We start from the raw sequence: 27,182 nt of genomic DNA on the forward strand, positions 1-27,182 counted from the left end.
GTTAATGGCATACTATTAATTTTTACTAATTTTACTAAGTTTCAAATATTTTGTGTCGCCCTGCATCTTTTGATCTCACAATTTGCAATTTTAATTGTTTTTATTAAAAAAAAAATTTCTTTTTATTGAGGTTCATTTATGCTTATATCTATAAAAAGTTTAAAACTGTTTGCAGATATGTATTAAATTCGCAAACCTCATATAAAAAGAAAATGGAATAAAACATAACAAACAATAACAAAACATTCAAATATATAATATCATTTAACTTCCTTTAGAGTTAACAATTAACACAAAACACCTCCTTTCACTGATCATTTTTTTAAGATGAATTAAAAAAGATAAAGGTTAAATTTTGTGGAAAGTGTCTACTGTCTACACACATTATAAAGGATTCAGTGTTTAACTATTCATGCTGCAATGACATAATGTTCCATTTTTGGTTGAATCCTTCTGAGATGTGTTGAGTCATCAGCTTTGACATTAAATCATATAATTCATCAGCAGTTCAAAATGGGCAAATCTTGTTTACAAAACAGCACAGAGACCAACACAGCTGGGAACAGTCTGTCTGGTTGTAAGATCAGGTCTAAAAGAAAAGCAGACAAAACACTGAGAGATATTCTAGCCGTGTGTGTGTGTGTGTCGCAGAAGCTGATTCTGCCCTGTCATTGAGAGTTCAGTGAGAGTTCAGAGAGAAAGGGTTTAAAGGGCTTTTCTTTGTGTCTCACACAGGTACTTCCATACCATCTACCTGGGCATCAGGAGCAGGCAGAGCGGAGAGAATGACCGCTGGAGGTTCTACTGGAGGATGGTGTACGAGTATGCTGACGTCAGCATGCTCCACTTATTGGCCACGTTCCTGGAGAGCGCACCTCAGCTGGTGCTCCAGCTCTGTATCATCATACAGACTCACAAACTCCTGGCTGTGCAAGGTAACACAACACAAATGCACTTAAACACACTTATGTTTGTGTCACTATATTAAGGAGAACATCTCATGGACTGCCATTGTTTTTACAGTAGATCACCTAAATGGGCGGTCACATTTACCGTTGCTCTGTGAAATCCAGTAATTTCGATAGGAATCTGCATGTTCAGAAGGGCAAAATAGTTCCCCACTCAGATTTTGTTCATGTTTAAGTCACGTGAATTCACCACATTGTTTGACAGAAAACTGCTTAGTTTGAAAGTAAGCTCTTTGTGAGCTGTGTTTAATATATCTATACGCTGTTGACAAAAATTTTACTGAAATATCGCTTGACTGCAAAATTGACCTGACTCCTACTTAGTGTTCATTTTGTCAGCCATTTTTAATTTTGTTTTAGTCGTCTCATCATCATCTCATCTTAGTCATGGGAAAGAAGCTTTTCAATGAACATTTTCCACCATACATTTCAGTATTATTGGGAGACATGCGTGCCGCGTTCTTTAACATTCCATCTAGAAATAAATATGCCATGACGCCAAAGCCCCTCATGTTAGAAGAAAGCCATCGTATTTACAACTGTGATTATGAGTGCTTATCAGGATCAACGAAATGGTGGATTTTTAAAAGTATGTGACATATTTAAAGTTCATGGTATAGAATCTTTAAAATACTTACAAAAGTTTGTCATTGTGGGGACATTTCCACTAGCTTTGGGCTAGTTTTGACTAGCAATTGGGCGGGTTTTTCTGTGAAAACCTGGCAACCCTGCTTCTGGCGTCAGTCTGAAGGTCTGGCTACACAAGACTAAGTTGATTCTAGTTAAACCTTAACTTAAATCAGCCTAAGGTGGTTTACTGGTTTTAGCTAGCTAGTTTCGAATGTAAGATTTAGTGCTTGTTTAGCTGGTCTCCTAATCTGGCCAAACTGCCTTTAAGATGGTTTAAATTGGCGCCCAGCTGATTTTCCAACCTTAAGTGTCTTACTTCTTCTTTCTTCTTTTTGGATACTATCACAGTGCTGCCATACTTCTTTGTAAGTGTGAAGGTAGGAAATGCTGAGGAGAGAGAAGTCCCAGGTTTACTGTCATCCTTCACTTTGCACATTTCATCCTGTCCATATAACAGTGATGGAGAGGGACAAAGTGAGGAAAAACTCAACTGCCACTGAACATAAACGACTGCTGCAAGGAAGGGGAGTGCTTTTTTAAGAGTGTTGCCAAAAGTGGGAATTTATAAGGGAAAAAGCAAATCTTTAAACCAATTCAATTTTGTTTGGTTACCTTTTTGGAAATGCACCATCTTTGGGCACGGTGAAAACCAAATTATACAGCAAACAGAGGAACTATTTTATAGCATTGTTTAGCTATCAACTTGTTTATATCACTTGATGTTTAAAATCCTGTAGTGTCAGCCACAGTTCATTTACTCACCATCTGATGCAAGCAGGTCTATACCTGGAGAAAGCTATCCGGTAACATTCTAATTCATTTTAATGACAGTTACTCGGCTGACATACTCTATGATCCTCTGGAAGATTATGATTTGAAATCTGCCATCTTTGCTCATGGGAACTGAGATCCAGACAGTATATTTTTTTCTAATCACCAAAGCCTGGTTTCATCAAAACCCAGAAGATATAAACCCCTTAAATTAATATTTAAGCACTAAGGTTTTCTTAACTATAAAGTTGTCTGCTCACTCTAAAGTAAGGGGACCAGATTTCTGAAATGAAAACCAGGGACATTTAAAATACACTATAGTTCAGTGTACTTTATAATGTCCTACCAGCAGAAACTAACTTTACTAAGCTAACCAATCCTAACCCTGTTGGTCTGTTACTTATAGTACACAAAAATATGCCAAGAATATTGCATGTTCAGATCTGGGGTGTGTTTCCCAAAAGCATTGTTTTGCCAACTGTGGTCGCAAGTTCTGTCATTACCGACATAGTTTGAAGATTCAGTGTTTCCCGAAAACAGTTCCAATGAACATTTGCTAACAGCATCAAAGTTAGAACTACAGCTCTCGGCCTGTGGCAAGAAGCATTGCTCCTTGTTAGTAATGAGATGTGGACCTAACAATCAGATGCCATGTTCAGTCTCGAAATGATTCACTAGCAGAATTTATTAATCCATGTGATGTAATTAATGATTTAATTTTATATTGTTAAACCAATGTGGTTCAAGCGACTGTCATATATTGTATAATCAGCAGTTACTACATTTGGAAGAACATAAATTCTTTTCACTTGTGCACTCACATTTTTACTGATTTTCTGATTTGATTGTTTTTAATGTACAGCCACTTGCAAAAGCTACTGAGATTATTTGAATTATTTCTATTTTGTATACCCACCTATTACTGTGGATTCATTGATTACTTAAAAGGCATATTAAACCAACAAACCTGCTTTACAGGTAACAATTTAGATTAGGGACCAATTCTCTCTCTTGCTTATTAGCATGCATATAACTAGTTTATTAGTACTTATAAAGCACATATTTTGCATGACCATATACTACATCAATTAATCCTGCCCAATACCTAAACATACCAACTACTTAACTAACTATTAATAAGCAGTAATTAGGAGTTTACTGAGGCAAAAGTTGTAGTTAAAAGTAACAATTGGACATTAAAATAAAGTGTGACCACTTTACCTATCTGTCCTTTCCAATATAAGTGGATGGCACTTGGATAAGAATAATAAAGCTTTTACACTGCATGGTACAGCTCACTTTTAGTGGGTTTTCTACTGTGTACAGTACCTAGTACCTGGTCCTTTTTTAGTACCACCTTTGGTTGAGTTTCCAAGCGAGCCATAACAATACTAAAATGTGATGTATAAACACTGCAGATCACTGATTGGTCAGAGAGAATCGTCACTACCAGTATCAACAAGCGGAGACACCAAACCCGCTAGATTTAAATAGTCAGCAACAGCCACCACAGTATCATTTGTTACTGTGAATAAATTGCTGTATTGTGGTCAGTAGATGAGGTGGCGACGCAACTATAACAATCAGTCTATAATGTACTAAACTGCAGTGGAAAAGCAAGCCAAGCCACATGTACCACACAATGCAAAAGAGACACAATTGGATGGGGTTATGTAGTTTCACAGAGTCAGACTTTTAGAACAGAATATAATCTCTTCATGTTTCTCATTGCTACTAAGAACACTAGGGTAGATTTATGTGACACCTTAAAACCTTCAACTTGACATTGTGGTGACCTTTCAGTCAGCCTCCATTAACCAATAAAAAATGGTCATGTTGCCAGAGCTGTTCATAAATGGCTATTTTGTTGATTTGTGCTTTTGGGCTTTGTGTATTGCAGAGCCCTGCCTAGCAGTTAAAGCTTCAGTGCCTTTATGTGCTGTCTTCTGTTCTTCATAATCTTCCATAAACAAAAGTGCCCAGGGACTGTCAGATTTTTCTCCCATCAAGGCTGAGAAATGATTTATGAAAGCAGGGGTCCTGGGTTTCTAATGCAACAGAGCTGTGAATATCCTCTTTTTTTGAGCATGAGGATCTGAGCGTCTGCTCCGTGTGACAGTGGGAGCGGGTCTGGAGGCAGTTTTGCTCGTGGTGTTTGGTAGAGCAGAGCAGAGAGCCGTCTGATGCTCCAAACTCTTTCATCTGAGACTTTCCTTTGAGATTTGTCGCTCCTACGCTTATAAGTCAAATAACAACATTGAGCAAAGTGTAAAAATTTAACCCAGCAGTACAGTCACAATTCAAAAGCTCAGTGTCTTCTAAATAGATAAATCAACTTGGGTACCATTTGACGGCAGATGGCAGACACGCAGTAGTGAAATGTAGGACGCATTTGATTTTATTTTTTTTTTTTACTCAGACTGTCCCTTGTTCGCTCTGCAAATGCATCATCCCTATCTTTACCAGCAACTGACGCTATCAGTCAGTAAGGCCATATCTTTCTCACTATTTTCCCTTATGTAGCTTCTCTCTGGACCCCCGCCAGAAATAAAATCTCTCTACCTGCTCACATAAATAATGAGCCACTCAGCCTAACCATTTCCTCCAACACTTCAGTGTAGGAAAAAGTCTTGCTCATAACATGTACCCAGCAGACATTTTTTGTATGTATGTCATAAACAGAAATGTGTCCCCTGTCACACCATTAAATGGTTTGTACTGATTTTGCATTTTTTTTTCTTTCTAGTTACATAAGTAATCACTAAGGCATCATAAGAATCAACTGTATGTTTATTGTAAATTTTAAACAGGGCTCTTACATCATTAATGTTTATTTTATGGCTTTACCGTGTACAAATAATAAAAAATATGCAAATACATTTATATGATACTGTACATGTTATTATAGGTCAGGTTAAAAAACTAATTTAATACATTATGAAACAACTATGTCTCTCCATCATTAGCACGGAAAAGGTTGAAGATCCCTGTCTTAAAACAATGTTACTGTGATTACTGAGAATTTTTTTTAATCTGTTCTTTAATTGTTTAAATTGTATTTGAAATCAAAGAAGCACCAAGCATTTATTCAAAGTGTTCTTTTTTTTTTTCAACAAAATATTTTTCTAGATGCTTACTATGTGCCAAATTCACATTTTTAATTCACATCTCAAAATTATTGCTGGTGGTCTCATATTTTATGTAGATCTTAGCCAGTGATTCGATTTCTAATTTAATTTTGTAAATGCAGATGAAATCATGTTAATGTACCATACAATATTTTATTTTTTAGTATACCTCCACTGTTGGGAGCAACAAAAAAAAGAAGAAAAAAAAGAAAGATTTTCAGTCACGTTGTGGCCCAAGCATCTGTTTTGACTGCATTTCTGTTCAAGTGCATTTGTAACAATTTTTGTCAAATCAGCCAGCCATATGTTGGTATGGGAAACATGTATATTTGCCAACATAAACTGTAATATTAATAGATTTGCAATGAGAAAGATTCAATTCAAAATATTGAATTAAAATAAAAAAAGTTGAAAAAAAATATATATATATTTTTTTGCAGCTCTTTAGTATATAGACACATGGTCAAAAAGGACAAATAAACACCATAAAAGCAAGTAGTCCATAAGACATGCACCATATTTGAGATTTTGTTTATAAATCCATACAATAGGCTTGAGGAAGATTCCTCTAAAATTCTTCTTGTGTACACAGATAAAATAACAACATGGAATGTTTGGAACAGCATGAGGATGCACAAATGTTGAGAAATGATGACAGGTAAAACATTCCTTTAATTTGAACGGATTTGAAGGGCCTGTAGAAGTAGATGAAGAAGATACTGCAGTGATGCTGTGGTTTGCATAACTCTGCTGCTACTACACACCCTACAAGAAACATACAACACTGTCTATGGCCTCCTCCCCTCTCCAAATTACTGCAGCCCTCATGAGCAGGAGCAGCAAGGAGCATTACGTCACTGTTGCCACTCTCGCAGCCTGACACGCTGGACTGTGGCAGGTTCCCGTGGCGACGTCTCTTCAGGATGCGCTGCACGTGCACAGGATATGAGGGAGGGAAGAATAAATGCTCCCTCACTGTTGTAGAGAGCACCGGAGCCAAGCCACAGGCCAGATAGCCCACAGAATAAGAATTATAGCCTGGCCTCTGTCAGTTAATTACCCTACTTTGCAAAGTAGTCATTACACCCCCTCAGCTCTCTCCAGCTATAATGGGCCAGATTTAATCTAAGTGGGTTAAACACGTAAATAAGAAAAAAAAGCTCACAGTATAAACAAAGATAGACAGACAGACAGACAGACAGACAGACAGACAGACAGACAGACAGACAGACAGACAGACAGATAGATAGATAGATAGATAGATAGATAGATAGATAGATAGATAGATAGATAGATAGATAGATAGATAGATAGATGAAGTGAATGTATTTTAGGACTCAGTGTCATTCTCCTGCTGTAAGGAGCTCTACAGAGGACGCGACCAGTGCTCGCCACTCGCTCTTGGAGTGTCGTCATCACATAACACAGTCATTTCCACAGATAAGATTATGTGCTTTTAATCGCTCTTCAGATGGTCAGGGTGCACATTCTCTGTTATGAATTTACTATCTTATGCTATCAATTAATATCTTAATCATTGATCATCTGTTTTTTTTTTTTTTTTGCTGTAGAGTGTCCGTAATGCACAGCTCATCTGAATACAGATGGCAGAGAAATAACAAATCTGTCTGTCGCAGCCTTTTTGACGAACAGTGAGCCTGCAGCCTCTGCAAAATGAAAATAATACTCACCTTTATTTGGACACAAATTAACACATCTTTGCATTCATCATTTTACATGAGGACTCATAAAATTATTCATTGCCGTAGACCGCGATGGTGTTATCTTCGGAACGTGAGAATTTGCATTTTTACTGATACTTTTTTAAAGGAACTGATCGGCACTGAAGCTTCCTGTTATCTCTACTTCTCTTCTGCTTGCACTACAGCATTATACAGGCGATTAAAAAAGACATTATTCTGAAAGCTGTGTGTAGTGTTGATATGATTTGGGTATGAATATCAACCTGAGAGGTAAAGACAAGAATATTTACACTTGGTTTTCATTTAGAATTAATGAGGGAACTAATGAATTCAAAGTCTGTCTTGGTATCTCAGGAACAGTTCAATGCAGTGAGAATGTCAGATTTATTAGTCTTTTTCTGACATGAGAAATGTTTAATATGTGAGAGAGCCATATGCTGCCTGTCTAGAACTACAGATGAAAGACAGCATAATATTTTATAAATGCTAAAATTTTAATTGATTAGAGAAAAATTAAATGAAAAATAAGACGAGGTTCAACTCCATACAGGTATTTTTGTAAATTGATGTTGACATGTTTGGTTCCCTTTGAATAATCTTGTATGTGTTATTCCCAATTTTATCCCCCCATGTTATAACCCCCCACAAAAAGAGCAATGAAATATAAGTGCTATAACAAGTCTCAGTTAGGTTAACACAATACACGTAGCATGGGCTTTTAAATAATATAATAAATAAAAACAAAACAGATAGAATAAAAAAGAATAGAGCAAGCTAGTGTTAGAGGTCTTTACGTACACACACACTTACATATACATACACACACACACATATATATATATATATATATATATATATATATATATATATATATATATATATATTTAATAGGGGTGTAACGGTTCACAAAATTCACGGTTCGGTTCGATACAATACACTGGTGTCACGGTTCGGTTCGGTACGTTTTAGATACAGCAAAAAGAAAAAATTGGCAGATAAATTTCCTTGATTTTTAAAAAATGTTTTATTTATTAAAACTAACAAAGTATGTTTGTTTGTTTTTTACATTGAACAGTGATGGAGCTTTTCTTTACCCATCTTCTATGGTGTTTTCTTAGCAGCATACTGTATAAAACAAAAACAGCTCCTTATAAAAAAAAATGAAAATGTTATATTAGTTATGAACAAATACAAAGATGTAACTTTTTATATGGAACTCTATAACTCTTTATATTGAGTGTGTTTTTACTCAATTGGTTCTCTATAGGGCTTGTGTTTTTTGGAACAAAGCAGGAATTACGGTCTGTCTGAAATGGGCTCGTGAAGGAATATTGTAACGGGGCTCAATAACATTAAGCATGTTCTTAAAACCTACGTTTTCCACTACAGAGTAAGGCGCTCGCTCACTCAGTACGCGCTGAAGGCACGTTGCAAAATGGCTAATGCGTTTAACAGACCAGAAATAGAAGATCCTCCAATAACCAACAGGTCTGGTGTTTGGGTGCACTTTGGATTCCCTGTAAGCTATAATGGTGATGATAGAATGAATGGTAAATAGTAAGGTCTCATATCCGCGGCTATAACGATCGCCGTGGTGATGTCTTTTGCCCTGTTTGAATCCGTTGGAAATGTCTGTCTGCTGCGGGGATAGTTTGTTGTGTGTATGTTTTCTCCTTTTTTCCGTCTTTTCCCAGATACTGACACACTAAGGTGATGTCGGCGTAAATGAGTTGACATGTTTCAAGTATTCCCGCTGGTGTTTTCTTTTTTTTTTTGTATTCCCGCTGGTGTACCCTAGACGCGACATATCGTTGTTTTTTTATCCACCACTCTCTTGCCATCACCATTATAGCTTACAGGGAATCCAAAGTGCACCCAAACACCAGACCTGTTGGTTATTGGAGGATCTTCTATTTCTGGTCTGTTAAACGCATTAGCCATTTTGCAACGAGCCTTCAGCGCTTACTGAGTGAGCGAGCGCCTGACTGAGTAGCCTAACATAAACATATAAGTTGGTGTTTTTTTCTTCTTCGGGGGTGTCAGGGGCGTTGCCTGCTATGTCGTTTGGGTTATTGGGCTACCTTGTTGAACGCATATCATTATATTTCACAATTTTGTTTATTTTCCAAATATAATTAATTAGTCCAACGAACCGTTCGGTCCATAATGCGTACCGCGTACCGAACCGAAAGCCTCGTACCGAACGGTTCAATACGAATACGCGTATCGTTACACCCCTAATATATATATATATATATGGGCGAGGCTAGCCCCTTTTTAGGGGTGCTGGAGCACCCCAAAAAAGGAGCTCAGCACCCCTAAAACTTGGAGTAAGAAATTTTGTAATTCTAAAATTTTTGTTCGTCTTTTACACGGTTAAATATTGTCCAAAACATACTCCGTAGTTTGTGGTTTAAAATGTATGTGTTAAGGAGGAAAATGAAAACATTCCCGCATAGCAAATGGTGTCATCTTCTTCTCTTCTTCTACTTCTGTGTACCTGCACCGCTCAGCACGACCGTCATCCAGCGCGAAACACACGCAGAGTGAGAACCCGTGATGTAGTGTTGTGATCGGTTGTGGTGCAACTAAGTTCCGAAACCATATCGGTGAATACTGGAGTCAGTATCCTGAATCACCATGGTGGTACATCTATAATAAGTGTTTATTTTCAGACTATTTTAGTCCGGCGGGTCGCCGCCGCTGTGGAGTAGCACAGGACCTGGGTGACTCGTCCATAGTCATAAACGGAGTGAAGTAACGCCGGTTACAATGTTCTTCCGCAAGACGCATGCAGTTCTGTTTATTAACTGCTAGAGCGTGAAACAAAAACAGAAGCGCGACAAATAAACTGCGTACCTGTGTACTGCGTACGTGTGTCTCTGTTGTTAAAGTTTATCGTTAATTTAATACTCGGGAGTCATGTAAACATGAAGTCACGTGCGTCTTTTCTCGTCAGTCGTCATGGAAACATGAAGCCCTGGCGTTTTGAGTGAAAACACGTATCACTGAAAACACTCACTGTGGCTTTTTAAAAGAATTGTTATTAATTCCTAGATTTATATCTGTTATTTTTCAGTTGTGGCTGACAATCAAACTAGACAATAAAAGAAAGTTTCATGTTTTTCTTTTGCTGTATTTATTCATTCATCACACACAGGATTTAACCTGAACCAGGCTTAACTCCTGAACTCCTAGCATTACTCTCTCTCTCTGTGTGTGTGTGTGTGTGTGTGTGTGTGTGTCTGTGGCCTGGCAGTGAGCAATGGACATACGACAATTCTTTAAAAGAAAAAAGACAGATTCAGGTGAGAGACGAGACAGTCCATAATGACCTCTGTCTTGTTTTTTTTTTTCTTCTGCTGAAAAGAGTTAAGTTAAAGTAACAGATAATGCAAACCCGCTGCTTTTGTATCAAATTACTTATCTAGGCAATGGTCCCCTGCTTTTATTTTTTATTTATTTATTTCAAACTCACAAGTTTCTCTTGTGAAAGGAATTTGTCATTTAAAAAACGTTTCTAAGCCCAATAATAATACTAATAAAGACATTTAAAATGACTCTTGATATGAAGCTTGTTTTATTATTATTTATTGATGACATATTGGTTTATGAAAGTTCAGACAGGCGTGCATCCAGATATGTTAGAGATGGCCATTTGTAAATAATTTACAGAAGATGAATTACATTTTGTTGTCCAAGTACCTGTTACTTTGTTCAATGACAATAAAGTTGAATCTAATGTAACCAATCTGATGACTGTTGATACAAAAGGAGGCACATGGAGTTAACGGTCAGGAAAACCAGCTGAGTGAAGAAGGTTTTGTGTTTGTTACAGAGGGCTGTCTGTGTGAACTCTCACAATTAAGCTGTTGTTTTGAAAAGGTCTCAAAAAAAATAAAAATAAAACTGGATTTTGGAGTTAGTTGAATCAATGTTAAAATTATAGTTATTTTTCAATAGACATATTTTTTGTTTTCGTGTGAAAAGAGGGTGGGTGGAGGCATTGGGGCTCATTGGGTGCTCAGCACCCCTAAAGCTCTGACCCTAGAATCGCCCCTGTATATATATATATATATATATATATATATATATATATATATATATATATATATATATATATTTACTATATTAACATTTTATCTCAGTATCTATCTTAAACATGAATGTAACACTTTTTTCTATGCAGTGATTATTTCAGTGAGGATATACTGGACAGTGTGTGGAATCTTTTTATTCTGTCTCACTCACTCTTTCAAGAAACTGATCACTCCAGCAGCTTGAGCACATAACCATGGCAGCCAACTCCACGAGAACAGAGTGTCACAGTGGTAAAGACGGGCTTCACGCACCTGTAGTCACTGCTGGCTGCTTTACTGTACTCCATCTGGTGCAGATGGCTTGTAAAGCCTCCTCCATTAAGCACAAGCAAGTTTTTTGGAACATGACTGATAACATCTCGCTCATGGGCCAGTGAGTCATAAACGTGGAAAGGTGACATTAAGCAGAATTCCACAGAGGCTGTTTTCCCTGAATAGAAAATAAAACACAATTCTCATTTCTTGAGTCACCATTTATCAGTTTTGATTAGGGCCAAAGCTTGTAAATCTTGTGACTCACCAGAGAGTCTAGATATGAAATTGCAAATGAATTCATTATAGGAGGGTTGCTTGTGATAAGCACTGGAGCATGTATCCAAACAGTATCCTATTGTATCTGGGCAAGAAGTGCTTCACATGTCAAGCTACATTTATAGCTGGTTAACATGAAATGCACTGGCTTTTTCCTATTTACATAATGGAAATGCAAAAATATGCTTTCAACAACCCGAATTCCGGAAAAGTTGGGACATTTTTTAAATTTTAATAAAATGAAAACTAAAGGGATTTCAAATCACATGAGCCAATATTTTATTCACAATAGAACATAGATAACGTAGCAAATGTTTAAACTGAGAAATTTTACACTTTTATCCACTTAATTAGCTCATTTAAAATTTAATGCCTGCTACAGGTCTCAAAAAAGTTGGCACGGGGGCAACAAATGGCTAAAAAAGCAAGCAGTTTTGAAAAGATTCAGCTGGGAGAACATCTAGTGATTAATTAAGTTAATTGATATCAGGTCTGTAACATGATTAGCTATAAAAGCTTTGTCTTAGAGAAGCAGAGTCTCTCAGAAGTAAAGATGGGCAGAGGCTCTCCAATCTGTGAAAGACTGCGTAAAAAAATTGTGGAAAACTTTAAAAACAATGTTCCTCAACGTCAAATTGCAAAGGCTTTGCAAATCTCATCATCTACAGTGCATAACATCATCAAAAGATTCAGAGAAACTGGAGAAATCTCTGTGCGTAAGGGACAAGGCCGGAGACCTTTATTGGATGCCCGTGGTCTTCGGGCTCTCAGACGACACTGCATCACTCATCGGCATGATTGTGTCAATGACATTACTAAATGGGCCCAGGAATACTTTCAGAAACCACTGTCGGTAAACACAATCCGCCGTGCCATCAGCAGATGCCAACTAAAGCTCTATCATGCAAAAAGGAAGCCATATGTGAACATGGCCCAGAAGCGCCGTCGTGTCCTGTGGGCCAAGGCTCATTTAAAATGGACTATTTCAAAGTGGAATAGTGTTTTATGGTCAGACGAGTCCAAATTTGACATTCTTGTTGGAAATCACAGACGCCGTGTCCTCCGGGCTTAAGAGGAGGGAGACCTTCCAGCATGTTATCAGCGTTCAGTTCAAAAGCCAACATCTCTGATGGTATGGGGGTGCATAAGTGCATACGGTATGGGCAGCTTGCATGTTTTGGAAGGCTCTGTGAATGCTGAAAGGTATATAAAGGTTTTAGAGCAACATATGCTTCCCTCCAAACAACGTCTATTTCAGGGAAGGCCTTGTTTATTTCAGCAGGACAATGCAAAACCACATACTGCAGCTATAACAACAGCATGGCTTCGTCGTAGAAGAGTCCGGGTGCTAACCTGGCCTGCCTGCAGTCCAGATCTTCAACCTATAGAGAACATTTGGCGCATCATTAAACGAAAAATACGTCAAAGACGACCACGAACTCTTCAGCAGCTGGAAATCTATATAAGGCAAGAATGGGACCAAATTCCAACAGCAAAACTCCAGCAACTCATAGCCTCAATGCCCAAAGGTCTTCAAACTGTTTTGAAAAGAAAAGGAGATGCTACACCATGGTAAACATGCCCCGTCCCAACTATTTTGAGACCTGTAGCAGAAATCAAAATTGAAATGAGCTCATTTTGTGCATAAAATTGTAAACTTTCTCAGTTTAAACATTTGCTATGATATCTATGTTCTATTGTGAATAAAATATTGGCTCATGTGATTTGAAAGTCTTTTAGTTTTCATTTTATTAAAATTTAAAAAACGTCCCAACTTTTCCGGAATTCGGGTTGTATTTAAATGTATATTTTTATACTCAAATTTATACAAAAATAAATAAGTAAATTAATTAATTAATTAATTAAAAAAAATTACAATTCAAAAAAGACATGGTAAGATAGAGGTGCTCGATACTTAGCAAAAAAAAAAACTCTCTCTCTCTCTCTCTCTCTCTCTATATATATATATATATATATATATATATTATTATTATTTTTTTTTTAATATTATGAAAATAATAACAATATTTTACTTAGTGTTTTTATGCTGGTACCTTGGCTGATTAAGGCCCGTCATGGATAAAGAAATATGGCAAATATTGCCAATAGGAGTTGGCAAGTCCCTGTCTTAATGAGTGATTAATGGTTAGTTGATTCACTCATTCATTGAATCATTCGTTCAAAAGATTTGTTCAAAATGCCTGATTCATTTAGTCTTTATAAATGGATTATTGAATCATTGACTGAAATGATTTGTTCAAAAACATTCATTCAGGAACAAAGTGCTGTAGTGTTGCCCTGAGAAGCACAAATGTTCTACTCTGGCATTGTTTGGAACTATTTTTGTTGGTGTAACAGAAAAAAATAATAATATATAAAATTGTATCTGAAATTTAACTCATTCAATAATAACTTCATGTTTTTTCAACTGTTGGATAAAGTTATTATCACATTCGTGATCGCACTATATGTTAATATTTAGGAAAACGGCACTCTTGCTTGTGTGATATTACTTAACAATGTCATATCTTTTAAATATAAAAAATAAATTCCATACAGGGATTTTTTTTTTTCATAACTTGGATTATAAGAGCTGATACGTTTCAGTTAAAGAAAAGACTAAATAAATAATTTCAAATTTTCTTAACATTCTGCACATAAAAACTGTGTGTATTTTTCTATTTGCTCATATTTCTTGTGTTGGTTAACAGGGGGACAGTATTGTGATGTTCAGCCATAATCGACACTTCTCTCCTTTTATTTCAGGGATTACAGCAGCTGCTTCTCTGGTGTCACTGGCCTGGGCTCTGGCCTCCTACCAGAAAGCCTTGCGTGATTCCCGTGATGACAAGAAGCCCATCAGCTACCTTGCAGTCATCATCCAGTTCTGTTGGCACTTCTTCACCATCGCTGCTCGCGTAGTGACCTTCGCTCTCTTCGCCTCTGTTTTCCAGCTCTACTTCGGCATCTTCATCGTGCTGCACTGGTGCATCATGACCTTCTGGATCGTACACTGCGAGACCGAATTCTGCATCACCAAGTGGGAGGAGATCGTCTTTGACATGGTGGTGGGAATCATTTACATCTTCAGCTGGTTCAACGTGAAGGAGGGACGCACCCGCTGCCGTCTTTTCATCTACTACTTCATGATCCTGTTGGAGAACACGGCCCTGAGCACATTGTGGTACCTGTACCGCTCACCCCCCAGCACAGATGCATTTGCCGTGCCTGCCCTGTGTGTCATCTTCTCTAGCTTCTTCACTGGTATTGTTTTCATGCTCATGTACTATGCTTTCTTCCATCCTAACGGGCCACGCTTTGGCCATTCGGCCAGCCTGGTCCAGCTCGAGGACCCTACCGCTAACTTCACTCTGCCCCCTGAGGGTGCCACCAACTCCCTGCGCTCCAACCGTGGAGGCACGCTGGCCCGGGACGCTGACCGCGAGGCCAAGTACAGCGAGCGGGACGGTTGTGTGCCCGTCTTTCAGGTGCGGCCCACCGCACCCTCTACTCCTTCCTCCCGTGCCCCACGCCTGGAGGAGACAGTTATCAAAATAGACTTGTGCAGGAACCGCTACCCTGCCTGGGAGAGGCACGTACTGGACAGGAGTTTACGTAAGGCCATCCTGGCCATCGACTCATCTCCGACCCCACCACGCCTCCAATATAAAGACGACACATTGATTCAAGAGCGTCTGGAGTACGAGACCACCTTGTAGCCTGCGCTGTGGAAACACACAAACATGAACACATTACTGTCCTCTTGAATAAACAGCAGGACTGTGGCAATAACGTTCCTTGCATACATAGCATCTAGCCATGATGTTGATTGTCATGAACAAACATAGGCACAACATATTTGTGGACCAAACAAATAATCTTTTTAAACTGTTCTCTCGTTGCTTTTGATTTTTTATTACTTCTGTCTTGGCAGGGAATATCTGGGATTCTAAAAGTCATTGCACTGGCTGATATTGACCACAAACCCCATGGTCCTCCTGAGTGTTGTACAGACCTTCATTCCCAGAGTTGATCGTTTTCAAGCCAACGTCTCCAAACTGCAAGAGGACATCCAGAACACTTTATAGCTTGTCTCTTGCAGCAAATGCAAAACAAAGGCCTTTCCCTTTGAAACCAAGCATCTAGTGCACACAAACGGCATTTAAACAGACTACCCACCGCACTGGAGAAACAGTGGTCCAAATATCACATCGATGGTACACAAATAAAAGAGACTGCTGATTAGCCTCGAGACGTCCTTGTTTAGGGTGCTGTCACCTATTAGTAGTGTTTCATCAGCAGTTCTGTACCAGTGCCAAATGCTTTGCTCACACTGACTCCACGCTGAACTGTGGCTCGTCCACAAACTGTATATATAAACAGGGCAGCATTTCAACCATCTACTTGAATCCTGTACAAAGAAAAAAGATAAGAAAAGAAAGTATGCGATCATCACAAGAGTCCAAGACACTTGGGATGACAAAACAGGGAGAACACACACTTGTTTTCTTGTTCAAGAGAAGACAGTAGGCCAAGAAAACACTTCCAGGCAGCTCCCTTTGGCGATCCGGCCTCATTCACCTCACCCCTGTGGGCTGACAAGGATCCGTTTGGTTCACAGCAGAGTGACCATCACAGTTCACACAGTGTCTGCTAAACTGTACCTGACAGAACCTGGATGCGCTTCATCTTCTAGGTTAAAGATACAGTGTTCTTCTAGGCTTGGTCAGGTTCTTGGCGTGTCTGTGTTTTGTGTGCTGTATCGATACAGTAAAATGAGTTAAAGGCACACATAGACAATAAACAGGGTCAATTTTCAGCCTCTCAACACATCCAGACAGCCGGCGAAGTGTACTATTCCAAACTCTGCAGTGCAGTCAAGACCTTCTCTATAAGAGACTCTTCAAATGCCAACTCACAGTCTACAAATCAAAAGTGTAAGGGATAAGTAGTCTGCGACAGAGTCCAGACTTGCTAATGGGCTCTGAATGATGTTCCGGGCCCCATGGTTCAACAAATCGCATCTGCCTAAAAGAGCACTGTATCTTTAAATCAGCCAAGAGCATCCGTTATATGAAAGTTTTGGAGATTTACATTTTCCGTTCAGTTGCAAGTGCTTCTTTGTGTCTTTATGTTGAATATTCAAAGGCATTTATGGAGACATGGAAGTGAGAGCAGAAAAAAAAAAAAATTCATAGAAAACAAGCACAAAACTTGCCACAGGAAGGAGTCTCAGATTTCTCCGGTTGTTGTTACACTAGCATTGAGAGACAAGGTGAAATTTTAATGCGACAAAAGCTAGATGTGCCTATAGTTTGCGATTTTGAAAGTGTGGGAAAAATGTTTTACGTGTAACATTTTTTTATGCTATATTTTCTTTAGATTTTTTTTTGTGTGTGTGGGGGGGTGTTGTTGGTTTTTTAAATGTGTCTTACAAAATGGTTGATCTTAAGGTGCACATTATTTTGCTAAATGCCATTTAATTGTTTGGAGATGACTGATATAGGACAGTTCAATTCGTTTTGCTTCAGTTTGTCATATCTGAACTGTAATTTGGGTTTTATTGTAGTTTCAAAACACTCCTGAGGTTTTGTAATGTCCTACCATTGGTGACAAGTGAACTGAAAGCGTAGATGTTTTAGCCTGCAGTGATCTGCACACATGCAGATGAAGATCCTAATTGTGTTGCAACTAAAAAAATAAATAAAAAAAATAAAATAGAACACACACAAAAAAGATTTAGATGAGATCATATGAATCTATAATTAGTACGACAGTGAAACATAGATCTGTATATTTGAGGTATTTTGCTACTATCCTATCTCGTCAGCATTTTTCCCAAGCGTGTCTTATACTTTCATTTCTCTGTGTGATGGATGATGATGATACTTTGTCTATTTGGCAAAATTTTCCAAACAGCCCACTAAAAGAGTCCCCTGTAGTCAGAGCACTAAAAAACTTGTGTTAGCACACAAATTAGGCAATTTTCAGATTTAAATTGCCGCACCACCTACACAAGACCATTTTTGAAGGAAGACGAATGATGCATCACACACCTCTGCGATATTGCATATCCATCATTTTTCAAAAGCGACCTACATTTTTTTTTTTAGCTTTCCCATAAATACTGTAGTATTTTTGTTTCAGTGATACACCATGCACACTGCACAGATTAAGAGGAACAACCTATAACACCGGCTGTCAGTGAGTTTTGGTGACATTCTTTATTCAGCCATTTATCAATTGCGAGGCCTCAATTTTTTTTTAATGTTGAAATATGACATGAATTTAAAACACTCAATGCAATGTGATGCGTTCAGCACATGCAGAATGAATCAAGGTCTTTACACAAAAGGCTGTGCTAATGTTTGGAGATGCCGAATAGCCTGTTTTGATGCCATATTCCCCACACATGCCAGATTATTAATTGAATACTATTAAAGTCAAAATGATTGGAGGGGTCCTGCATAGGTCACAAGAAAGAAGTCTGATCAGTTCAAGTATGACATTTTAATTAAAAATTACAAGGTCAGAATTGCGTACGTAGTTCTACGTCTTAACGTGGTGACGGAAGACCAACAGTGATAACATTTAAGCTAATCACAACGTTACAGCTAAACTATGTATATCTTTGTCTTGCACTTCTAGTTCTATTTTTCTATCTGGGTTTTATCGATAAACCTAGAGATATCATAGTCAACCATTTCTTCACTCTGGAAAAACTGAATTCATACCTGTAACCTACCTCAAAGCTGTATTTTAAACAGACCACTCTCCAGCTCTTGTAGTTGATGTGGCTGATATGAAGGAATTTATTGAGATGGTGTCCCGGTGGATGAGCGGAGGAGTTGGAGGCTGTTCTGTTTATTACTGGTACATCAGAAGAGCCGAGTTCAAAAGCTGGACTTCTTTTACAACAATTCACAGCAAGAGAACATTCAATTCATGGAAGCTGATTCTGTTTTATTTGCCTTAAATGACGCTCGCCTTTTTGCGGATTCATTATTCGTAAATGGCATTTTCTGTTTTGTTTCTTTTGGTTTAGTTGCTGTCATGCTAGTATGACGATGTTGCATTATTGATTAGCATACTTACTGTGCTTATACTGCAAGTGGACACAAAGAAAGCAGACTGAAATGAAACTGCACATGCAGATAAACAATCAAAATGATGACCCAGACAGTCAGGGGTAAAGGGCCGTGCTGTTACAAGATTGAGAGCATTTTAATTCAGTTAGCAAACATCGAATGACTCGGAGAGCTGAAATGAACAGTGGCATTATTATTATTATTCACCGGAGAAGCTTTCTTTTGTTGAATAAACAAATTGATGATAGTCCCTCATACGTAGACATAGATACTTAGATAAACTGGAATGCCATAGATTGGGGTGGGGGGGGGGGGGGGTATTTACATTTAGATAAACGATAATCGGTGGTTATTTATAAAGCACGACATTAGTACAAGCACAGTAATTCAATGAACTCGGTGGCGTTCAGAAATGATGTACAGACTTTACTGGTATTTCAGTTACAACGGAAGTTCCATAGTGACTTGCAAAAGGCTATTTAACTGTAAATAAATGTATGCAAATGTACATGTGTAAAAGAACATTCCTTTCTGAGTCCTGGTCGTAAAGGGTGTCTATTGACTAGAGATCGACAGTTATATATTACATAATACAGATATAAACTAGTGTGATGTATGTGATGTATTAAATGACACAAAAAAAAAAAGCTAAAAAAAAAAAAAAAAAACTTTATTATTGGTCTCTTAAGTCAGTTGTATTGTGTGATGAAAGTCTGAAGTGCGTAAAATGCATCAAATCTGTTGTCTGATTTCATTGTAAATTGAAGAGTAAAAACAAAAAGTTACATTTTTGTACATATTGGATTTTTGTAAATTTTTATTTGATTCTAATGCAACAGAAAAGTACCAAATTCATTTAATAAAGTACACTGTGGTCATTTTGTTAGACTTACTTGCAATCTTCTTTCGGATTCGCAGTTGATGTGTGAATATGTTGAATTTTTAGAATGTCTAACTATTTCAGGATTGGAAAAAAAGCACTTGTGATGAGCAATGCTGCTTTTTCAGAACCAGTCTGTCACAAATGCAAGGCTTCGTGATTAGTTTGTCTGAATATGTCTTCTCACACCTCGTATGATTTAAGGTTTTACGCCTTAATTAGAAGAGACTCCTGGAGAAGCTGAAAGAAAATTAGGAGCACGTGTGTAATGCAACGAGAGATCATGAATAATAAAGATTGTCTTCCAAAAAATATTTTTTATTTATTTTTTTCAACAAGTTATTTTTTTTGGGGGGGGGGGGGGGGGTTACAATGGTTGCACAAATGCTGCAAGTTAATACCAAACAGATTTATAAATAGCAACACTGGTGCATTTGTATATCATACACCAAACGCACCAAATGTGCACAGAGATCACAGGACAGGGTGACTAAGACTGCACTCATGCTGACATTTGATCTTTGTCACACACAAGACATCGTCTCCCAGAGGATCATGGGAGAGTGGTTTATTAAGCACAAGAGTGCATTAAAACTGTTTTACCAACACTGAATCCACAGGAATATTCAGTTGTCTTGTGAATAACAAAATCTTTTATAAAATCATACATTAACTGCCATTATTTGCACACTGGTCAAATTTCACAACTTATTATATTCAACAGCCTTTATGTAATGAACTAGTAAATCAATACATTTCAGGAATGTTACAAAATCTTAATGAATTCTGAAAAACCTGTATGCTTTGTTGCCTGAATAACATCATTAGCAATTGCATACGTTTTTTTTTCTTTCTTTTTTTCATCATCAGAATATTATAATAAGCTCAGAGTGGGACAAACCAATATCAACTGATGCTTAAATAGATAGCTGTTCACCTAAAGTAAAAGTAAAAAAGTAAAACTGTAAATTGATCAACATCAAACAACAAATGTTCAAGCATCTATCGCTCATCATTATTATTAAGTGTGCTTCCAAAATCCCAAAAATCACATTATGCACAATTTTCCTTCAGATAGATAAATATTATCGATTTCCAGGACACAATGTTATATTTTTAAAAGGACATAAAAAAAGAACACACACACAACACAACCAAAGGCTTTGTGGAAACTATTTTGGCAGTGGTCCTTTGAATAAAATCAAAGTGTGCAAATAAGCTGTAAATTAAAAAAAAAAAAAAAACTCTTTGAAATGCACAAGACCAGATGTAACCAGATGTTACAAAGACACACACCATTATTTGATATACAACACTGCAGTGCATGCTAATAGTCCCACTAGTGTCAGTAACGTAGTTGCTAATCTTATAATGTAACAATATTAAAAAATCTCTAGTATTCAGATGAATTATGCTTGAAGCATATTTATTTGTTCAGTCTGAGAGAAGGCAAGTGTGCTAATCTTCTTTGTGTTCCCTTTGGAATCGCTCTAGAAGAGCTCGCAGGATGTTTCCAGGTATCTTCTGGTGTTTGTCGATAAGTGCTTGAACTGCCTGTTGCACCTGAACAGATGGGTTCGATTGAAGAAAATACACTAATTCTGACAAATCCTGACTCAACAGATGCATTAATTGAACACGTGACATTATCACTGCCTGCTTACAGTGCGCTAGTTGTATTTGCTGAAACATGTTCTGCACATGAGCCATAATTCTATTCATTAGGCACATGTAAGAAAATAATAAAATGTCCAGAGGTTTGTGATTTTTAGCAATGGCTTTTAAATCTGGCTTGAATTAAAAATGTATATGGTTTTCAACATTGGAAATAATAAATGTTACACAAGCATCATTAGCATATCAGTATGATTTCTGAAGAGCCATGAGACATTGAAGCAATGCTGAATGCTGAAAATTCAGCTTCTCACAATAAAAAAGGAAGAAATTTTGAATATAAAAGTCTCCCACATCCATTGTGAAAACAACAACAAAAAAAGTTTTAAAGGAGGTTGTTTTTCTCTGGTGGTAGAATGGGATTAGATGTGGCTACTGTTCTTTTTAACTACATTAAAAAAAAAAAAAAAAAAAAACTTGTGTACACCTGCATATATGATGAATGGCGATCACCAGTCTTGGGTGGAACGTTCCCTTAGGGGACGGTGTAAACAAATGGTGCTGGAGTATGTTATGTAGTCAACAGTAGGTCAGGACATGTCGGGACGGTGTAGAGGTCTTCTATTTATTAATTCTTTTGCAAAACACCATCTCAGCAAATGAACAAAAAGTCAGTCCTTTACAGAACTAGAGTTATAAAAACGAAACTTCTGGAGTCCTACCTTTTCAGCCAACTCAGCTGCATTGAGTTTGGGGTCGTATGGAATGGGGTCACCCAAGTATGTGCGAAATTTGACTGGAAATCCTCCATAAATGGGTGCTATCGGTAGGCGAAACCTCTCATACACCCAGCGGTAAAATCCTGAATGAATATCCAGATGAATTAAAGATTGAATCATTGAGCTCTTTCATAATCTATTCAGAATGCCATTTACAATTGTGTGAAAGTGCAGCTTTTTTTGTCCATGACTCACTTAATGTTCCAAGAGAGCGAAATCCCTCCCTCAGGTTTCGAGTAAACATGGGTATAACTGGCTATAGGGACAAAACAGGCTCTTAGTACAATAAAACGGGTATGCATGAAAGGAGCAGAAGAAGAGGGACAGTCACTGACCACTTTAGAGTCAATGGCCACTTGTGCAAATCCTTTGCGTTTGCCCCAGAGTAGAGGGTATGTCTCGTCACTGAACAGGGCCTCCCGAACTCCTCCAGGAGAGATTCCCAGGAGGTGGCCGTTCTGCAGGGCCTTCACACACTCCTCCTGCGGCCCGTGGATCACACTAAACACCTCCAAGAGGAGCTTAAACCCTGCCGTGGTCAGTATACAGACAATATGAACACAATTAAAGCAAGTTGAAAAATATAGAAGTATTAATCGGAGTGTATGTGACCTTGTTGAATTTACTGAAGGTATAATATGGAAAGGAACGTCACAATGTGGAATAACTTTACAACAATGCCTTGACAGAAGTTAGTCAGTGCTTCTTGAAAAGATACATATTTATGTTTAAGGTTATAAATAAATCATATGTGACCCTGGACCACAAAACCTTAAGTCTTAAGTGTATTTTTTTTTTTTCAAAATTGAGATTTATACATCAAAAACATCTAAATACTGAGAAAAATCATCTTCAAAGTTGTCCAAATTAAGTCCTTAGCGATGCATATTGCTAATCAAAAGTTATGTTTTGATATATTTACAGAAGGAAATTTCCAAAAAATATCCTCAATATCCTAATGATTTTTGGCATAAAAATAAAAATCAATAATTTTGACCAATACAATGATTTTTTGGCTATTGCTAAAAATATACCCCAGTGACATAAGACTTCTTTTGTGGTCCAGGGTCACATTTGTGTTAAGAACAAAGTGAGATCGTTGCTAAACTAATGGCAGATAAAGTTGTAGGACACGTTTTGTCCCAAAATACAGTTAATCAGAATGAAATTAGGAAGAGAGTAAAGACTCTGTCATGGGTAAAATGAGGCTGATTGATCACTTAATTCACCAGTATGAAATTTGTTTTTACCTGGGACCTTGAACAGAATATGATCAGCCACCGAATGACAAGTTCTTCCCTTTTGAATGATAACACTTGCCAAGAAATAATAGTAGTCTATAGGAATAGCTCCATGATAGTAGACTATAAGAGCAGGTCCTTCATCTGGAATCTTTTCTAAACCATGGATTTCATAACCTGTCACAAAATACATACCTAATTAATCAGGGGGAAAATATTCAAAAAAATTTTGTGAAGTATGACACGTCGCAAGACCTTTCATGAAATATCATGGAGATTAATATTTGACAATGCAAACCAAAATTATGGTCCAAAAAATTTAAAAGTACACTTGTTATAATGTTACAAAGATTTCTAGTTTTAAATCAATATTTTTTAACTGTCTGTTTATCAAAGAAAGAAAAATGAATCGCTTTTTCAACAACAAAAAAATTACTTTGTGTTGATTTATAATCTTCAGAAATATCATGCACTCTGTGAAATGAATCAGATTAAATTGGTACAATGAATCAGACAAAACAGTTATTTAGATGCTCTTCTTGATAAAAACATTATGCATTATGGTTATGCATTCTAAAATCACAATTTAATGCGAGGAGCATCAAACCATTATTGATTGTGCTGTCAAAGGAAAAGATGGTTTATGGATGGGGGGGGGGGGGGGGCATCCATGGCCTGATAATACACATGCAGAATATAAAATCTTGCATCATGTCTTTAGAAATCACTTTTTAATTATGATTTGACTATTCTTATCTATCACTTAAAAATAAAATCAACAGCACACTGGATGCAAAGTATGTGAGCACAATGAAAAATCCCAGACCAAAGAAGTTTAATTTAAACAAGGTAACAATCCTGATCTCAATAAATGCATATAAAAGGAAAAAGCAAATCCATTACATACCGTGCCAAATAGCTCCATGTCCATCCCATAGGGTTGCCAGAGTTTTCCTCGCACCATCCCACAGGTTATTGGAATAAGCTTCCCTCAGCTGGTTCTTACGTTTGTACACATGGAGGAAGAGTATGGACAGATAGAGGAGGATGACTATGAGAAAAGGCAGGATGAAGACTATGGCTAGAGGTGTGAAAACCCAGAGCAGATACTCAAAGAAACTGAGGTAGTCTTCGAGCTGCACGAGCCCAGCCTCCCACACATGAACCAAGCAGGAGAGGAAGCTGACGGATCCGTTCTCAAACAGACAGGACTCATTCCCACTGGACATGCTGCTTCCCTGTTAGCCTTTCCGTGTGGCAGATGAGCTGAGCAAGGCAACAGTCTGCCAAAGGGCAGACCTGGGTATGAAAGACACAAACGGACAATAGCAGACATTAAGATGGCAGCTGAAGCATGTCATTTTTATGACATTAGAACAATTTTTCCTATCTAGGTTTAATATGCGGAGTCAAACAATAAAGAAAAAAAAAAAAACACTATGATTTTTGTGGTGCTATCAAAACATTACTGCTTGTTTCAGCATCCCAAACAGCCACAGGAACTTTGGCTCAATAGAATTGTCTTCTAAAATATAAATGAATGAATGCATGAGAAAAAAAAAATACAAATCAATGATTTTTGTGGGTTCTAAAGCAACACGGACCTTCATGAATGGATCAAACTCATGACTTTTGATACATGTGCAAGACTTAAAGGAGTCATATGATGCGATTTCTCGTGGTGCATAAAGAAGCTCTGTGAAGTTGCAAAGACTAAAGTCTCAAATCCAAAGAGATATTCTTTATAAAACTTAAGTCAACCACTCCCTCCTAAAATAGCTCGTTCTAACACGGCCCCACGTGTCTACATCACAATGTGGGAAGATTTTCATAACACCGCCCAAATGTTCACGCAAAGAAAGAAGGTTGTACGTTTATTCTCGCTGTCGCTGCCGGCGCCATGCTGTGAAGACGTGCTGTGTTTCATTGTGAAAGTGAAACTACTTTGTTCGGCCTTCCAATAGAGGACACAACTAGACAGTCTGAAGCTTCTGACTCACAGTCTGTAATACGTTTACATATTTAAAGAATTTGCCACTGATGAATCAAACGCGAGTTTTGAGCAGTGTAGAGTAGCGCTTGTTGTTTGTCACTTCTCCGATAACAAATACAGACGTGGTTTTATGTTTACGTGGCGCGATACGCAAAAGCGTAAAAAGACAGTATAACTTAAGTCATTATAATAAGTAATTTTGTCCCCACCGGATACAACAAATGCCTCGTTTGTAATGGGTTTTATTGGTTTTGTCTTGTCGCACCGGGACACGGCATCACAATAAGGCACTTGGCATAACATTTCCGTCACACTATTGAGGCATTCAGCTAATCACAATGGACTAAATAGCTGGCCAATCAGCATACACCTCATTTTTAAGAACGATGCACATGGTTGCTTGTTGATAAGGTAAGGTAAATTATGCCTTGTTCCTTCAACCTATCAGCTTTTAAATGTAACAGCATACATTTATTAGACTACTAAAGACTCAATAGCGTCAGGTCAATAGCGTGAGTCTGGGGAGGGGTTATCTGTTTGTCCAACCAATCACGGACAGGTGACTGTTTGACAACAATCATCACATTTGCAGTGAAATACAATGACACCAGTGGTGTCTAGAAATGACACACTTCAGCTTTAACTCGCAAATCTAATTCTATTAATTTGATGAATTGTTATATTATATATATATAATTGTGTGTATGTGTGTGTGTATATATATATATATATATATATATATATATATATATATATATATATATTATTGCACCAAGAAAAAAGTACAAAAAAAAAAACACAGACCTTCTCCAAACGAAAATGTGTTGATCGGCCAAACATACCAACTTCACAGCAATGCCCTAAAATCAAACGACATCGATGACAGTTAAGTTACCTGCTCATTGTTTTAATTCATTCTCAGTCACTCGTGAGACTGGTGTATATCATTTACATGAGCAGTGTCAAACGCATGAACAGTGACGTGGAAAGGCATACCATTAAGCAGTTCTGTCGCACGTTACACAGTGGATAGCGACCATAAACAAACAAACAAACAAACAAACCTCACAACAGCTCCAGATTTTGCGTTTTTAAAGCTCATACTCTTCTTCAAAATTACACACATGATCACATCACATTAAAAACTAAACATATAGATAGATGTTTTAAAAGGATCGCCTAAAAATAATATTTTCTCAAATCTACTTACATTTTGATACCTCGATGAAATAGACACTGTTGCCCTCAATAAATGTTTTCCTTCCTGACTGAACCGGCTCTCTTTACATGTGACACAAACAGGAAACAGCTCCTGTCAGTGTCTGGCCGAAACATTTAATAATAAAAGTCTTAAACCCTCATAAAAGCCTTATCAGTGTTGTAAATTTACTGCTAGTGTCCTTTAACTTGACGGGCAATTTCCAAAGCTTGAGTTTGAGGGGGGAACTCGCACAGCGAGATTTAAATGTGTGCATAGTACTTTTAATAATCCTCGTTTTAATTAATCACTATATTTATATGTCGCTGTATATTTCGCGGTCGTTTTTATTTATAAGATTAACGATGAGAAAGGCTTATAGAAAGGTCTTAGGTAACTTAGATCCTGTTGACAGTTGTCATCATGATTGATTAAAAAAATCATGTAAATTATGTAATTAGTTATGTAATTTTTTTATTAAAACTCCATGAGCATTTTTATAATGAATATACATCTGCTTACTATTTATTTATTTATCTTTAAATGTGTGTAGAAATT

General features: G+C 37.4%; 2 protein-coding genes across 2 annotated transcripts in view; one reads left to right on the forward strand and one right to left on the reverse strand.

Moving 5' to 3' along the window:
- LOC132154908 (XK-related protein 4-like) overlaps window positions 1–17,000 on the forward strand; it is a 56,616-nt gene extending 39,616 nt beyond the window's left edge. Inside the window, exons 2-3 of the mRNA XM_059563632.1 lie at window positions 736–935; window positions 14,598–17,000. Of these exons, the coding sequence (XP_059419615.1) occupies window positions 736–935; window positions 14,598–15,550 (1,153 nt within the window). The 3' untranslated portion in view covers window positions 15,551–17,000. The remainder of the gene's footprint in view (window positions 1–735; window positions 936–14,597) is intronic.
- A 3,156-nt stretch (window positions 17,001–20,156) lies between these two features.
- Window positions 20,157–26,743, reverse strand: LOC132154909 (monoacylglycerol/Diacylglycerol O-acyltransferase-like). The gene is made up of 8 exons (XM_059563633.1): window positions 26,637–26,743; window positions 26,231–26,286; window positions 24,341–24,732; window positions 23,443–23,610; window positions 22,528–22,721; window positions 22,388–22,448; window positions 22,136–22,275; window positions 20,157–21,362 (listed from the first exon to the last, which is right to left on the reverse strand). The coding sequence occupies exons 3-8, from the start codon at window positions 24,660–24,662 to the stop codon at window positions 21,258–21,260; spliced, it is 990 nt and encodes a 329-aa protein (XP_059419616.1). The 5' UTR covers window positions 24,663–24,732; window positions 26,231–26,286; window positions 26,637–26,743; the 3' UTR covers window positions 20,157–21,257.
- Between the last annotated feature and the right edge of the window lie 439 nt (window positions 26,744–27,182).

This window comes from Carassius carassius, chromosome 12 (genome assembly GCF_963082965.1).
Source record: "Carassius carassius chromosome 12, fCarCar2.1, whole genome shotgun sequence".
In the NCBI taxonomy this organism is placed as follows: domain Eukaryota; kingdom Metazoa; phylum Chordata; class Actinopteri; order Cypriniformes; family Cyprinidae; genus Carassius; species Carassius carassius.